Source organism: Callithrix jacchus, chromosome 8 (genome assembly GCF_049354715.1).
Source record: "Callithrix jacchus isolate 240 chromosome 8, calJac240_pri, whole genome shotgun sequence".
NCBI classification, from domain to species: domain Eukaryota; kingdom Metazoa; phylum Chordata; class Mammalia; order Primates; family Cebidae; genus Callithrix; species Callithrix jacchus.
The window spans coordinates 89,407,996-89,424,025 of record NC_133509.1 but is presented as its reverse complement, the minus strand read 5'-3'; the positions used below and the strand labels follow the sequence as shown (position 1 = coordinate 89,424,025).

The following is a 16,030-nucleotide window of genomic DNA, read 5'->3' as shown; positions in this document are numbered from 1 at the left end:
GCCAAGGTGGGCAGATCACTTGAGGTCAGGAGTTTGAGACCAGTCTGGCTAACTTGGTGAAACCCCGTCTCTACTAAAACTACAAAAATTAGCCCTGCCTGGTGTTGGGCATCTGTAATCCTAGCTACTTGGGAAGCTGAGACAGGACAATTGCTTGAACCTGGGAGGTGGAGGTTGCAGTGGGCCGAGGTTTTGCCACTGCACTCCAGCCTGGGTGACAGGGCAAGACTGTCTCACCAGAAAAAAAATTGAGGGAATGTATGATCCTTTTTTTTTTTTTTTTTTTTTTTTAAATAGATGGGGTTTCACCATGTTGGTCAGGCTGGTCTTGAACTCCCAACCCCAGGTGATCTGCCTGCCTTGGCCTCCAAAGTGCTTGGATTACAGGCGTGAGCCACCATGCCCGGCCAGAATGCATGAATTCTTGAATTTTGACCATTGGGTGAGCACCTACTGTGAAGGAGCACTGTGCCAGCTACTGTGGAGGCCAAAGAGAAGCAGGACATGGCAGCCACCCTCAAGGAGAGTGCATAGGGCAAGACTGCAGGTGCCATGGAAATGCCTGCTGTAGCTTCAATTCTCATTCAGATGAGAACAATGGCTGTGGCCTGGCAGGGTTGAGGAGACCTGGAGGTGGAGGGGTGAGCAGAATTCTAAATGGGGGAGAAGTTCCTCTAGGTATAGTAAATGCATGAGCAAAGACCAATCAGAGGGTACGAGCAAGGCCTGTTCCAGTGGATGGGAACCAGGTGGACTGATGGAAGTAAGAATTAGATGAGGGAGAAAGGTGAAGTGGGTATTAGATTACAGAGGGAGTAGTCTTTTTTTTTTTTTCTTTTTCTTTTTGATTATAAAAGCAACATACCACTTAAATACAAATGAGTGAATAATGTGAAAACTTTTCTTTCCTATTTTCATTCCCCAGAGTTAGAACTGGAGATTCTTTCACTGGAAAATATTTATGCAAACAAATATAAGATCATACCTTATATTCTATACTACAACTTGTTTTTTTTGAAATTTTATTTTTTTGAGTTGGAGTCTCACTCTGTCACCCAGGGTGGAGTGCAGTGGCTCAATCTCAGCTCACTGTAACCTTTGCCTCCTAGGTTCAAATGATTTTCCCGCTTCGGCCTCCACACTAGCTGGGATTACAGCCACCATGTCTGGCTACTTTTTTTTATCTTGGTAGAGACAGGGTTTTGCCATGTTGGCCATGCTGGCCTCAAACTCCTGGTCTCAAGTGATCCATTTGCCTCAGCCTCCCAAATTGCTGAGATTACAGGCATGAGTCTCTGTGCCCGGCCAGCTTTTTAAAAATTTTATTTTATTTTATTTTTGGAGACAGGGTCTTGCTCTGTTGCCCAGACTGGAGTGCAGTGGCACTATCTGGGCTCACTGCAACCTCCACCTCTGGGGTTCAAGTGTTTCTCCCGCCTCGGCCTCCTGAGTAGCTGGTAGCTGGGATTACAGGCATATGCCACCATGCCCGGCTGAGTTTTGTATATTTAGTAGAGACAGAGTTTTACCATGTTGGCCATGCTGGTCTTGAACTCCTGACCTCAGGTGATCTGCCCACTGTGACCTCCCAAAGTGCTGGGATTACAGGTGTGAGCCATTGCACCCAGCCCCTGCAGGCTTTTTAAAAAGTTAAAATACCTTGAAGTTCCTTGGACATCTTTTAGTCCAAAAATTCCAAGTTTATTTTATAGCTACCTGATATTTCTTTGATTGGTTAATAAATTCATTTAACCAGTGTTTGCTGTAGATAAGTAGTTTGCAGTTTGAGACTTGCCAAAAAGTAAAAAGGTGCCTTGGTGAACACATTTTAATATATTATCTTTGCATGCTTTGAATCTATCTGAAGTATAAAGTACTATTATGGAACTTGATGGGTAAAGCTGAAATTTTATTATCATTGTTCTCCAAAGAGACCATGACAGTTTATACTCTAATAGATAGATACATAGATAAGGGTTGCGTATGTTTCTCCACACTTTTGCCAACACCGATTTTCATCATTTTAAACCTTTGCCAAACTGATAAGTAAAAAATGATATCTATTTCAATTTGCATTTCCTTAATAGAGCGAGGTTGAATTTATTCAGAAACATCCTGTTCTTAGCTCCGGTGTTAATTTTCCACTGAGTTGCTTGTCTTTTTATTCTTGGTTTGCACAGGCTCTGAATGCGAAAGTAGTCAGGTCAGTTGCTACAGACAATGCTTCCCAGATTGTCATCTGTCTTTTGATTTTGCTTTATAGTATTATATTTCCATAAAGAAGCTTATAACTTTTCTGTAGTTACAAACTTTTTTTTTTGGTACTTATATGGCCACATTATTACATTTAAATCTTTGCTCCATCTGGAATGTATTTTGGGGTGAGGAGTGAGGCAGAACCCCTCCACTGCTGTGTGTGCTCACTGCCTCGCAGGCGCAGCACCCGCACTTCCTTCCTTCCTGCCCTCCCTGCTGCCTGGCTTTGCTGGGCCTTTCTTATCTTCTTCCTGGAGGGAATGTTAAGCTCCAGCTTCCTCCTTGCCTCTCATCTCTAAGGGTTCTTCAGTCTGCCCTCATGAGCTGCTGGGATGTTCTTTCTAAAGTGTGGATTGAATCATGCTGCTCCTTCGTTAGCTCCCCACAGCTTTTCAGATAAAATTTAAACTCCTTATTTAGAATAATTTAGAAAAACCCCAAAGAATAGAAATTACAAATCTAAAAGTTGAAAATCTTGTATCATAGGTTGCTGGTGAGTCTGATATTTAGGAATGAGAGGATATGTAACTAAAAATATGCTTTAAAAATCTTTATATCTTGATGAATAAGTTTTTTAGAAAGATGGCTAGAGAAAGGAATGGACCAAGAGTTTGAAAACCTGCATACATTAATAACCATTGGAAAAGGTCAGATTAATGTTTTGGAGGAAAGGGCCTGGACCCAGTCAGTTTTATAAGTATTCTTTCAAGCTTTCAAGTAACCATTAATTGTGCATGTGTATAAATAATTCAAAAGCGTAGAAAAACCTGTGAAGTGTCAATTAATTTAATGAAACTGCCTATTCCTGATAACAAAGCCTGATAAGCCTAGCATTAAAAAAATGATAGGTGAATCTCACTGATGAATGTAGTCATAAGAATTCTAAAATGTCAGGCCAGTATAAAAGTACTGTTTTCAACATGGCCCAAGGATGTGTAGTCCAAGAATATAAGAATGATTTAGATTAAAATTGACTACTGATGCTGAGTTTGATGAATTAGATTGTAATAATATCCCTCTTGGCATAGCATATCAAGATATAATGCATAGGTACATTTTTTGGGGGAAGCATGAGGCAATTCTAGTGAGAATCCACTGGAATTAACACTAAAGCCAAAATCTGGAGTCTGTCCTTCCTATTCCCATTCCAAATCAAGGAAGATACTTACCTATTAGCATTATTCTATGAAGAGCAGGAAAAAGAAAGAAGAACTCATAGACACAGTCATAAAGTTTGGGGTCAGAGTCAGTACTACCTGTGTGGCCTTCAAAAAATCAAACGCAGTAATTTAGTTTCAAACAACCCCCTAAGGCTGGGTGCAGTGGCGAATGCCTATAATCCCAGCGCTTTGGGAGCCAAGGTGGGTGGATCATCTGAGATCAGGAGTTCGAGACTAGCCTGACCAGCTTGGGGAAAACCCATCTCTACTAAAAATACAAAACTTAGCTGGGCATGATGGCACATGCCTGTAGTCCCAGCTACTTTGGGAGACTGAGGCAGGAAAATCACCTGAACCTGGGAGGCAGAGGTTGCAGTGAGCTGAAGTTGTGCCACTGCCCTCCAGTCTGGGCAACAAGAGCAAAAACTCTGTCAGTCAATCAATCAATCAATCAATCAATCTAGCCCATAGAGGTCGCCTTGCAAGCAGCTAGCAGAAACAAGTGCATGTTCTCTGATGCACTTTTATCCAGGCTTCAAAGGATACCCAAAGATGAAGTTCCAAGGAGCATAAATAAGTCACCATGAGTCAAGTCAGATGAACACAATTGGAAGAGGGCAGATACTACAGTTATCAGATATAGGATATAAAACAAGTACAGTAATTCCTCACTTTACATCATCAATGGGTTCTTGGAGACTGCCAGTTGAAGTGAAATGACTTTAGGCAAAGTGGCATATAGCAGTCATGGAATGATATTTCATTCAATGTCATTTCATTATGATTGAGAAAAATTCCTAGCTGGGACCCACTGTCTGTGTGGAGTTTGCATGTTTTCTCCCACATCTTCAGGTTTTCTCCAGGTGCTCCAGATGTTAGGTGATTTGACACATCTATATGGTCCCAGTCTGAGTGAGTGTGGGTGGATGTATGTGCCCTGTGATGGGATGATGTCCTGTCCAGGGTCGGTTCTTGCCTTATACCCTGAACTGCTGGGAAAAGCTCCAGCCACTTGAGACCCTGAACTTGAATAATTGGGAAAATCAATATCTTCTTTCAATTAATCTTACTTTAATGTATATATTGCTCAGATTTATTTCAGTGTTTAATATTGGAAGTGTTTTGGTGTTATTTAGAAGTTTGTTGATGTTTTTGTGACCAGAAATATGCTATAGGAGCTTAACTCATATTATTATATCAGTTAGCCTAGGGTAAAATCGGTTTTGTTGTCAGGTTTATTTTTTTATTTTTTTGAGACAAAGTCTCACTCTGTCACCCATACTTTAGTGTACTGGTGCGATCTTGGCTTACTACAACCTCTGCCTCCCAGGTTCAAGTGATTTTCCTGCCTCAGCCTCCCAAGTAACTGATACTACAGGCACATACCACCATACCCAGCTAACTTTTTGTATTTTTAGTAAAGACGGGGTTTCACCATGTTAGCCAGCATGGTCTCGATCTCCTGACCTTGTGATCCCCTCGCTTCGGCCTCCTAAAGTGTTGGGATTACAGGCTTGAGTCCTTGTGCCCAGCTGTTACCAGTGTTTTAGTAAAGTCACAGATTCCAAGAACCTGTCAACTTTAAGCAAGGACTTACTATATGTTAAAAAATAGGTCAGGCACGGTGGCTCATACCTGTAATCTCAGCACTTTAGGAGGCCGAAGCAGGCAGATCACCTGAGATCAGTAGTTTGAGACCAGCCTGTCCAACATGATAAAACTCCATCTCTGTTAAAAATACAAAAATTAGCTCAGCATGGTGGTGGGCACCTGTAATCCCAGCTACTTTGGAGGCTGAGTCAGGAGAATTGTTTGAACCTGGGAGAGACAGAGGTTGGTTGCAGTGAGGTGAGATTGTGCCACTGCACTCCAGCTTGGGTGACAAGAACGAGACTTTGTCTCAGGAGAAAAAAAAAAGGACTTCCATATAAAAAATGTGACAAAGGAGGCCAGGCATAGTGGCTCATGCCTGTAATCCCAACACTTTTGGAGTCCAAAATGGGTGGATCACAAGGTCAGAAGTTCAAGACCAGCCTGGCCAACATGGTGAAACCCTGTCTCTACTAAAAATACAAAAATTAGCTGGGTGTAGTGGTGGATGCCTGTAATCCCAGGTACTTAGGAGGCTGAGGCAGAGAATTGCATGAACCCAGGAGGCTGCAGTGAGTTGAGATCATACCACTGCACTTCACCCTGAGCAATAGAGTGAGACCCAGTCTCAAAAAAAAAAAAATTGACAAAGGAATAAGAAACTTGTGGAATTAGGCAGATTGGAAAGAGGGTGAAATACAACTTTTAGACATTAAAAAATGAAACTGAAGTCCAATATACTCATTAAATAGATTAGGCATAGATGAAATGCAGTGAATGGAAAGCAAGGTCTGAAGAAATTGTGCTGAATGCAACACAAAGACAGGTGGAAAATATGAATGAAAATTTAAGAAACAGGGAAGACTGGGAGGGTATAATATGCCCTTAATTGAAATTCCTGGACATAACAGAGGCAGTGTGCTAGATGCAGTGTTAGAGAAGTTGATGGCTAAAAGAGTTTCCAGAACACATGCAAAATATCAGTCTTCAGAAAGCCTAATAAATTCCAAAGAAGTCAAATTAAATCCCCATGCGGATAAAACATAGTAAGTTGCAGAGTATACTTATAAGCTTGTATAAAAGCAGCCACAGAAGAAAAAGATATCGATTACCTACAAGGCAATAGCAATTACACTGAATTGGTTTGCCAACAACAATACTGAAGGGCGGATAAATATCAGTGTCAAACTAGAATTCCTTTCTTAAAAAATACATCTCAACAAATTATCTTTCATGAATGACAGCAAAGTAAATATATATGTTTTTTAATCTAGGGAAGCTTCATGAAATGCTGAAAAGCTGTGTTAGGTTTTACATCTACTCCTTGCTTGAAAAAGAAAACTAATAAACTAGGGTTTAGAAATGATAAGCTCTCAGAGCACAGGGAGCATGTTCACCACATAATCATATACATAGTAGGCACTCAGTAAAAATCTTCATGAATGTTCCTCCTGGCATGAGAGCAGCTGTCTGCCAGAAGCAGGCAGGTACTGTGGGTGGTAGTGAAATCCTAGAGGCATTCCTATTGAAGTGAGGGCAAAACATGGGTGCCCAGTGTTACCATTTCTGTCAAGTGTGGCACCTGAAGTTCTACTCCAGAAAAAGAAATGGTGAATTTGAGAAGGAAGACATTACCAACTTCAAAATCAATGGCACTCTAATAAAACTAATCACCGGAAAAACTATCAGTAGAGCATATACAGAGATTTGACCTAGTAAGAAATACGACATACCTCCTCTATAGGAAATTAAAACCCATTTTCTTCTCAGGTTTTGTTCAAAATACAAATAGAATATAGTTATTAATATATTCTTTCAATATTGTATGCCTGCTGCTGGGGGCACGAACGAGAGCTAGGATGGCTCTTGCCTTAAGCGAACTCTGGACTGAGTGGTAAACAGGGTGGCGGACCTGTTATTGACTTTTTTGGCTATAATGGGTGTAAAGGAGTAAGTCACCAGTTCTGAGAATCCTAGTTGAGTGAAGAGTCATGAAATGCCTCATAGGGAGGTGAACCATAAATTGAGTCTTAATTCATGACCAAAGGGCCGTGAATTAAAAGGTCCACAGCATGAATAGTCATCTTCAAGTCGGTAAGTCACTGGCCATCTTTACATTTCATAAATAGAATGAAAGATGTTCAAAGGGGAAAATTTATCACTTGACAGATTGTGCCATGAGCTAAATCAGGAGGCTTTTATTTCTTGGGGTTAATCATATTAAGTGTTTATATAAACCTATCTTATGAAGAGTTGTCTGAAGAAGTCTAATCAGTTCTAATCTGATTACCCTAATAGGTTTAGTTGCTATAGTAGTCGACCATGGTGTGCTATTAATTAACAAATAGACTTTTTATTTTTAACTTGAATTTTAAACTCTGATAAAACCATATGATTAATCAGAACACTTGAGACATGATCTAAAATTGATGATTTGACGCTTTAAAATTTTGTTACTCATCTCTGTTTCTCCTAAGTGAACATCACACTTGGAGACTCAGTAATTCTCTTTCTGGGGACGTCAGGAAGTACCACTCTGTAGTGGTTTGTGGTCTCCTGTATTAGTCAGGGTTCCCCAGAGGGACAGAACTAATAGGATATATATATATCCTATCATATGAGTTTATTAAGTATTAGCTTACATGATCTCACAGGGTCCCACAGTAGGCTGTCTGTAAGCTCGAAGAGCAAGGAAAGTTTCAAAACTAAAGAAATTCTACTTCTCTTAGACTCTTGTAACAGGGTTAACAGAGGAGCTGCATCTGATTATTGAGTTGTACTTAGAGCAATGTTGAAAACCAACAGTTAACTTAAATAATATAGTTCCTGTCCTGAATAAAATAACTTGGTTTTTAATTCATACAAGAGTGTTCATGCAGCACTGCAATGAAAATTAGATCAAATTTCTGTATATGTTACTTTGATAGTTTTCCCCATGATTAGTTATATAGGTAGGAGGTGCCATTGATTTTAGAGTTGGTAATGTCTTTTTCTGGAGTAGAACTTCAGGTGCTGAGTTTCAAAACCGAAGAACTTGGAGTCCGATGTTTGAGGGCAGGAAGCGTCCAGCATGGGAGAAAGATGTAGGCTGGGAGGCTAGGCCAGTCTTGCCTTTTCATGTATTTCTGCCTGCTTTATATTTGCTGACAGCTGATTAGATTGCACCCACCAGATTAAGGGTGGGTCTGCCTCCCCCAGTCCACTGACTCAAATGTTAATCTCCTTTGACAGCACCCTCACAGACACACCTAGGATCAGTACTTTGTATCCTTCAGTCCAATCAAGTTGACACTCAGTATCAACCATCACATCTTCTTTAGACTACATCTCCCTGTGGTCCTTGTATCCTTCTGTCATCGTCCCATGAGCTTTATCCCCTCCTGCACCCCACTGTCACTTCAACAGTGTCCTTTTTGTCCTACGAGGAAGCCTTATCAATTTTACTTCAAATGATTATGATTAACTGAAACAATTCTTTCTTTTCTAGGATTGTGGAAATCTATAGTAGAAGACTACAAGGTAAGTTTTAAAAATCTTTATTTACAGAAAACATTTTTTTCTTTTTGAGACAGAGTCTTGCTCTGCCACCCAGGCTGGAGTGCTGTGGTGCAATCTAGGCTCGCTGCAACGTCCACCTCCTGGGTTCAAGCGATTCTCCTTCCTCCCACTCCCAAGTAGTTGGGATTACAAGCTTGCACCACCACGCCTGGCTAATTTTTGTATTTTTAGTAGAGACAGGATTTCACCATGTTGATCAGGTTGGTCTTGAACTTCTGATCTCAGGTGATCCACCCACCTTGGTCTCCCAGAGTGCTGGGATTACAGGCATGAGCCACTGCGCCTGGCTATAGAAAACATTTTTCCTACACAAAAAGTATTTTTCTATTACAAATATAGTAAGTATGACTTATAAAACTACAAAACCTCATAGGAATATAAGATTTCAAGCCTCCAGAATAAATCACTGTTGTAGTTGCACATTCCTTCACATTTTCATGCATATACCTACATTTTCAAATCAGTTTATTTGGATTATGTTTAAACAGAAATGTGCTTATTTTATACATAATCTGCCTTTTTTTCCTGCTTTTTTTTCATTGAACAAATCTTAAACATTTTTACTACATCCACATAACTGTCTCATTCATTTTGATGGCTGCTTAGAATTCTACTGTATATGCCATGTCTTGATGTAACCTGTACTCATTCTGTTGGACATTGGGGGTTTCATCAGTTTTCAAGGAGATGCAGTGCTGCAATGAACACTCTTGTATGAATTAAAAGCCAAGTCATTTTTTCAGAACAGGAACTATATTATTAAATTGTTTTCAACACTGTTCTAAGTACAACTCAATAATCAGATGCAGCCCCTTTGTTAACCCTGCTGCAAGCTATCTATTTGCTGTACTACTTTATGTTCATGGAGGTGCTTGGTAACCAGTACTGTGTTGGTCTTACTGCACAGGTATGAAATGGTTGTGATTCTAATTCTTTTCCTCAGTGATGCCAGAGGGCTTCAGGGGTTCTGAAATCTCTTTAGCCCTATACTTCAGGCGAAGGAGTTGAATCCAGGCCTCCCTGTGGCCCAGTCAACAGACAAAGCAGATTGGTAAAAGCTGGTGTGTCTTGGCTCTTAACTCTCACAGAAGTCTACTTTTTAAGATTTCAAATGTTCTAGAGACAGAAAAAGCTTCCAGCTGTTTGTGTCACACTCTCAACTGAGCTCCTTGTCACATCCACAGTTCAGGAGCGCCTTACGAAACAAATTGCTGTAGCAATCACAGAAGCCTTGCGGCCTGCTGGAGTCGGGGTGGTGGTTGAAGCCACGTAAGTCTGCATCTGCCTTTAGTAACATCATAATGGTGCACCAGAAATGATCTTGCAACTTAGTGCTGCTCATATTTTCTAGCACCAGGTGATGCCACACAACTGACATGTTAACTGTAGATTTTATCCCTGAGCCTAAAGCTGTTTTACCACTTTCATTTACTGTGTTGCTGTTGTAGGAACAGAGTATGGGAGTATTTTTTCAAGGGTAGGGTGGGGTTTGTGGAGGCATAGGGAGTTATGAGTACAGGTGTAGAGATTTGTGCAGGCAATAGCCATTTTTAAAAATGTTCAAGGCAGGATCTTGCTCTGTCACCCAGGCTGGAGTGCAGTGGTATGATCTTGGCTCACTGCAACCTCTGCCCTGGGTTGAAGTGATTCTCCTGCCTCAGCCTCCCAAGTAGCTGGGATTACTGGCATGTGCCACCATGCCCGGCTAATTTTGTATTTTTAATAGAGACGGGATTTCACCATGTTGGCCAGGCTGGTCTCAAACTCCTAATCTCAAGTAATCTGCCTGCCTCAGCCTCCCCAGATACCAAGATTATAGGTGTGAGCCACCGTGCCCAGCCCCAGTAGCCATTTTGATATCTTTTGATTTCTTCTTTAGCTCTCTGTTGCTCCAAGCCGAGTTTTTCTAGTATTTTGTTACACATTTAATAAATAGAGCCAAGAATTGATACGAAGGGCAACTGAAGACACTTCTTTAAGTTAGGATTAGTTAAGAGAATTGCAGCCATTGTGTGGACAAAGTTTTTATGTGTTTTGTGACATGTGTGAACTCTGTTCTATGTCTGGTATCTAATGTCACCAGGTTGGTCCCTGGTCATCACTATCTGGATTCTGCCTGGCGATACCAGTGTGCTTGAGCATTTATCTGAACCCCTAGGCTAGCATAGTGCTGTCTTGGTCCTGAAGGCAGAGCAAATGAGAATTCTAACTTTCTTTTGATTGAGAAGTTAAATATCTCTGAGACCTTTTATATTATTTTCACCCCATAAGAAAATTCAATTATTCCTCTTTTTGGATGCTTTAAGGATTCAACTACTGATAAGAATAAAAGTTGCAAGACAACTTCAGGAAAAGGAAGTTTAGGTTGCTGCAAAGGTAATTACAGTTTTTGCCATTAATTTCAATGGCAAGAACCACAGTTAATTTTGCATGAACCTAATAGATATAACATTTGTCCAAGAAGGGATATTTTGATATACTTGGTAACTGTAAACTGAGATTATCCTTTAGGCCTGCTTTTAAAAACCAAACCAGAAGCCGTCTACTCCTTTAAACAAGCTGTGTTGCCTTATTTTGTAGACACATGTGTATGGTAATGCGAGGTGTACAGAAAATGAACAGCAAAACTGTGACCAGCACGATGTTGGGGGTGTTCCGGGAGGACCCAAAGACTCGGGAAGAGTTCCTGACTCTCATTAGGAGCTGAGCTTCAGCATGTGTGTGTGGGTTGCCGATTGTACTGCTAGTCACACTCTGTCTGTCTGGTCTTGTTTGTACATTCCATTTTCAATTGTTAAAGATGTGAACTTTATTCCTTGTCACTAATTATATTTAAAATTATTTCTAGAAAGTCAAATATAATAAAGGGTTGAGCCCTCTCCTTTCTTCTTGCCACCTTTTTGTGGCAGTGTTAAAGTGAACTGCCAATAGTGTAAGTCCGTGCACAGAACCACTGCCAGATAATCAGGGGGGCCTGGGAAGAGAGTAGAACTTGTGTATTTTGTTCAAATAGTATAGTAATTTGACTCATAAGCATAGGAGCATTGGGAATGGGAAGAAACTGTGCCCAGTAGACTTTTTTTCCTCCTCCAATGAAAATGCTATAGTGCTGAAATATTTATGTACAGTGTGCAATATTGTTCTGTGAATTCAAGTTCAACAGACTCCACTTTGGCCATGTTTATTAAACCACCAGTGACATTTAAAAATACATTTTTAGCAGGTGTAATGTTAGTTACCAAGGGAAAGTGGTGGAATGTCTATGTTTTTTATTTTACTGTGAGTTAAAAAGGCACATTTCTACCTTCTATTGTTTTTAAATTCAAGAACAGGGAATTAGTTCCTGGTGTTGTTTACGAATATATTCTCATGTCAACATACAGGGATTTAGATATTTAACTCTCTGTGCCTTGATGAGAATCTCATTTAGAGTGTAGATACTTTTGCCTTTTTAAAAAAAGCCATTATTTTATAAGACTTAGTATTCACACTGCAAATAACTAGTCATCTTCATTTTAACTTCAGGTTTATTGGGAGTTTACTTTATATGTTCCATGTAGATGACTCAAATTGTTTTTCTTTAAATCTTATAAGATATTTTTCTAAGTATTTCCAGAAATGTTTGAGGGTGCCCATCATTTTCGGGTCCGCAGAACCGTAGCTTCCATGCGCATGAAAGAACACAGAATGAACTGATGGTGGAAGACATTATGAGCTGTGTACAATGTTCTGAACAAGGCTTATCGTTGGGGTCTGTGAAAATGCACTGGAAGCTTCTGGTCCCAGTTTCCTTTTTGGCCTGCATGGGTCTCGTCTTCATTGTAACTCCATATAGGTGTTCTAGGTATTTTAATTCTGGAAGCTATTGCCTTATTAATGATTATCTTAAAATTTCCTCCATTGGGGCAGTGTGGGCCAAAGTAAACAAAACCCCAGCTCCTCCATAGAAACAAAATACAATTATTCTATGAAGTATATTATGTGGTTGACAAAGTGCTCTTCAGATTCATCCCATTACCCTAAAAATAATTAATTTTGATGCTTCCTTTAACTTTAGTCCCATCTCTGCCACTTGATGCCATTTAGGTGTTGATGGGGCAAGATGGCAGAGGTGTTTTTTTTTTGTTTTTGTTGTTTCCATTCCTCTCTACTTCTATTTCCTAGTTTTTTCTTTCTGGAGTTTAAGTACAGTGATGGTTGGCTTGAGTTCCTTTTGAAATCTAACCAGGTATAAACATTAGCCTGCTTATTATTTAGATATTTATAGGTAGAATTTGAAGCACTCAGTGCATGTTTGGTATTTTAAAGTAAAAACAAGTGTGACTTGGAGGACCAAAGAAATTGTTAGTGATTCATTTATCTTTGTGAGCGCATTTGTATTCCTTTTTAATGACTATTTGTTCTAACAATTCCTAGACGTGTTCTCATAAAGGTCTAATGTATCCACAGGCTGTTGTCTTATTAGTAAATACAAAGTAATGTCATTGTCTGTTTTACTCTGGTCTCTAGTACTTCAGAATTACCTTTTCATATCCATGATCTTGAGTCCATTAGGGGGATTTTTAAGAATTTGATGTATTTAAATACACTGTTCAAAATTAAATTGTTTAATTTTATGTATCTGTATGTATGTTCCTGAAATTGGTCCTATTTAAATTATTAAACTATTGTAACTTCGTTCTTGTGAAAGTCGTTTCATTTTTAACCACCAGTATAAATATTATATATAAAAAACTTGATTATTTTGACTGTATTCTGTTTCAGCAAAGGCATCACAAGGGCTTCTCCCAGCCATCAAAGTATTCAAATACTAATCTCAAATATAGTACAAAGTAACCCCAGGTTATGACAGTTTCTCCTTGGTATTTGGTTGGAGTATTACCATCCTCACTGTCTTGACAGTAATGGGAGGGGGAGGTCTGGAATAAGAGTCAGGAATCTGAGTGGCCCTCATGTCCCTGTTGTCCTAATCCTCCGGAGATAACTTCAGCCTCCTGAGAACTGACACTGTTTCCTACATGAGAGCTGCTGGAGAAAGGAAGAGCAGACTGGGGCAGGGAGTGGAAGAGGGTTTCCTTCCCTCTCCTAAGAAGAGCTTGCCCAGGGCAAAACTTACAGTTAGTGCAAAGGGTTTTGCGGCTGCTCTCCTGTTCCTTCCCCAACAACCTGGTTTCCCTCTTGCTAGTGGTCTGCTCCTCATTCTGTGCTCCCCATAGGCAGAGGCCCCTGCCCTCATCAGTGGCCAGCATGTCCAAGTACTGGGGCCTATTGATTCTTGCAGGACCCTGTAGACTGTTGGGTAGCAAACCTTATCAAAGTAGGAATGCTTACTGGCATAAAACATTCCCAGAACCACCACTCATAGATGTCAGTAAAACAATGAGCTGCTCAGCTAAGCCCAAGTTGCTGCTCCTGAGTTTTGTCACTGCAGATTGATTGGCCAAGTTTTTTTTTCACTTAGTAGAAGAGCAGTTGCAGACATGAAAGGTTTTCAAGAAGGCTTTCGGTCAAAACAGAGCACCTGGATTCACCATGACGGGCATGGGCCTTCACTCTGATGGAGAGAAGAGGAAGTCTCAAGAGATGAGTTTAAGGGCAAGTGTGAGTACCCTCCCAGAGGCCCTTGCCTTCTTTTTATTTTAATTTTTGTTACAGAAAATAAAATAATGCACCTCAATAGAGAGATGAGCATATGGAGCCCCATGTACTAATCACCCAGCTTCAAGAAGTCTCAACTCATGGCCATCTTGTTTCCTCTATACCTATCTGACCAGATTATTTCAAAGCAAATCCCAGGCATCATTTCATCCATAAACATTTCAGATTATCTAAAGTGGAATCAGGTAAATATATGACCAAATACTGTCCATTATCACACCAAAAATTAGTTCTTCAATATCAAATATCTAGATTTTCCCTTACTGTTTTGTAATTTTTTTTAGTAGTTTATTTGAATCAAGGTATAAATGAGATCCACATATTGCAACAGGTTAATTTAAGTCTCTTAAGAATCTTACAGGTTCGCTTCCCACTCTCTTCTGTTTTCTTTAAAATTTATCTGGCCACTTGTTTTGGAGAAGCCCCATGTTTATTCCAGGAACTGCCTGGTTGCTGGAATGTCTGTCCGAATGTGGTCAAATTCCAGCTAGGCAGGGAATAAAGGGTTTTGTTTGCCGCAGCACTTCTCCACGTCCCTAAACCCTGACTGTTTCGCAGCCCAGGTTGGTCTGATTGTGTCTGACTTTTAACTTGAACATAGCTCTCCTTGTAACTTTTGTAAGTAACTTTGTTACAAAGTAAGTTTTGTAACTTAGAGCAATTTCCCAGGTACAGAATAGAGTTCATTGTGGTTTTTCTGAGGGTGTCCTTTTTGGGCAAGGCTTCCATTTTAAAACATGCCTTCTTTGGCTTCAGGTTGGTGGATTCCTTGGCTGCCAAGATTTTGGTTAAGGTGGAAAGGTTATTACAGAGGTCAAAACAATGCATCTCACAGTAATTGGTATCCCTTTGAGGGCCTACCCATAGGGAATTCCACTGGGTTGGGCAGTAGGAGTGTTTGGGTTTCCCTCAACCCTGACTTCATCAGTTACATTTTCATGACATCCTCAGTAAGAATGCCAAGCTCTGGCCGACAAAGGGATGGGAGGGAAGACACCGCATCTTGCATTTAAGCAGCTCCTTTTATTCTCTCCCTAGCAGTCCAGCTATGGCTTGCTTGTAGGTCCTGGTAGGATAACTCCTGATACCTGCATTACATAGCCCTAATGCATCTATCCATGTTTCCTCTTATTTCTACATTCTCCTGTTTGTTTTGAGCAATATGTCCACAACTCTGACCTTTTGAGAAATCCTTTCACTCTGGAACTGACTGTGCTGCCCAGAGAAACGTGGTTTGCCTGCTGGTGAGCATTGGGAAGGCTGTGTTGAGGGAGTCTGTGATGCAATGCCTGGGCATGTGGAGTAACAACTTCCTCTCAGGCTGTTGATTTTCTCCTGATTTTAGAATGTGGATTTTTGATTCTCCCTCCTTTTCCTGGATCCTTTCACGTTCAAAAATGTACTGAACAAATGAGATTTTTTTTTCTAATTTTTTGTGTGGAGTTTCCCATTATATGTGTAGTGATAATTTTTAGTCATTCTATTTAGACTGATAAATTTCTGTATGGAAATTTTTCGCTTTGAAAGGACATTTTACTTCTAAAACCAAGGGTGATAAACTGAATTTTAAAAACCTAGTAAATAAAAATCAGTTTAAAACCATTCTGGTTCTAGCAGGGACCAAAGAATTATTGGTCCATATTGGTCATCTGATCACTGGTCTCCTAGCAGCTGCTCAACCATTTTTGGCTGGAGGTGGGTTTTCGTCTCTCTCTCTCTTTAGCGTCACTGCTGCCGACCTCAACTGTGTTCCTGATTGCTTGGGAAGAACAGCCTTGCGCATCTGCATCCAGATAGAGGAGAGTCTT

The 16,030-nt window shown here is 40.2% G+C and overlaps 1 protein-coding gene across 1 annotated transcript in view; it reads left to right on the top strand.

Moving 5' to 3' along the window:
- GCH1 (GTP cyclohydrolase 1) overlaps positions 1-13,241 on the top strand; it is a 50,231-nt gene extending 36,990 nt beyond the window's left edge. The window contains exons 4-6 of the mRNA XM_035260573.3: positions 8,494-8,525; positions 9,749-9,833; positions 11,145-13,241. Of these exons, the coding sequence (XP_035116464.1) occupies positions 8,494-8,525; positions 9,749-9,833; positions 11,145-11,271 (244 nt within the window). The 3' untranslated portion in view covers positions 11,272-13,241. The remainder of the gene's footprint in view (positions 1-8,493; positions 8,526-9,748; positions 9,834-11,144) is intronic.
- The last annotated feature ends 2,789 nt before the right edge of the window (positions 13,242-16,030 follow it).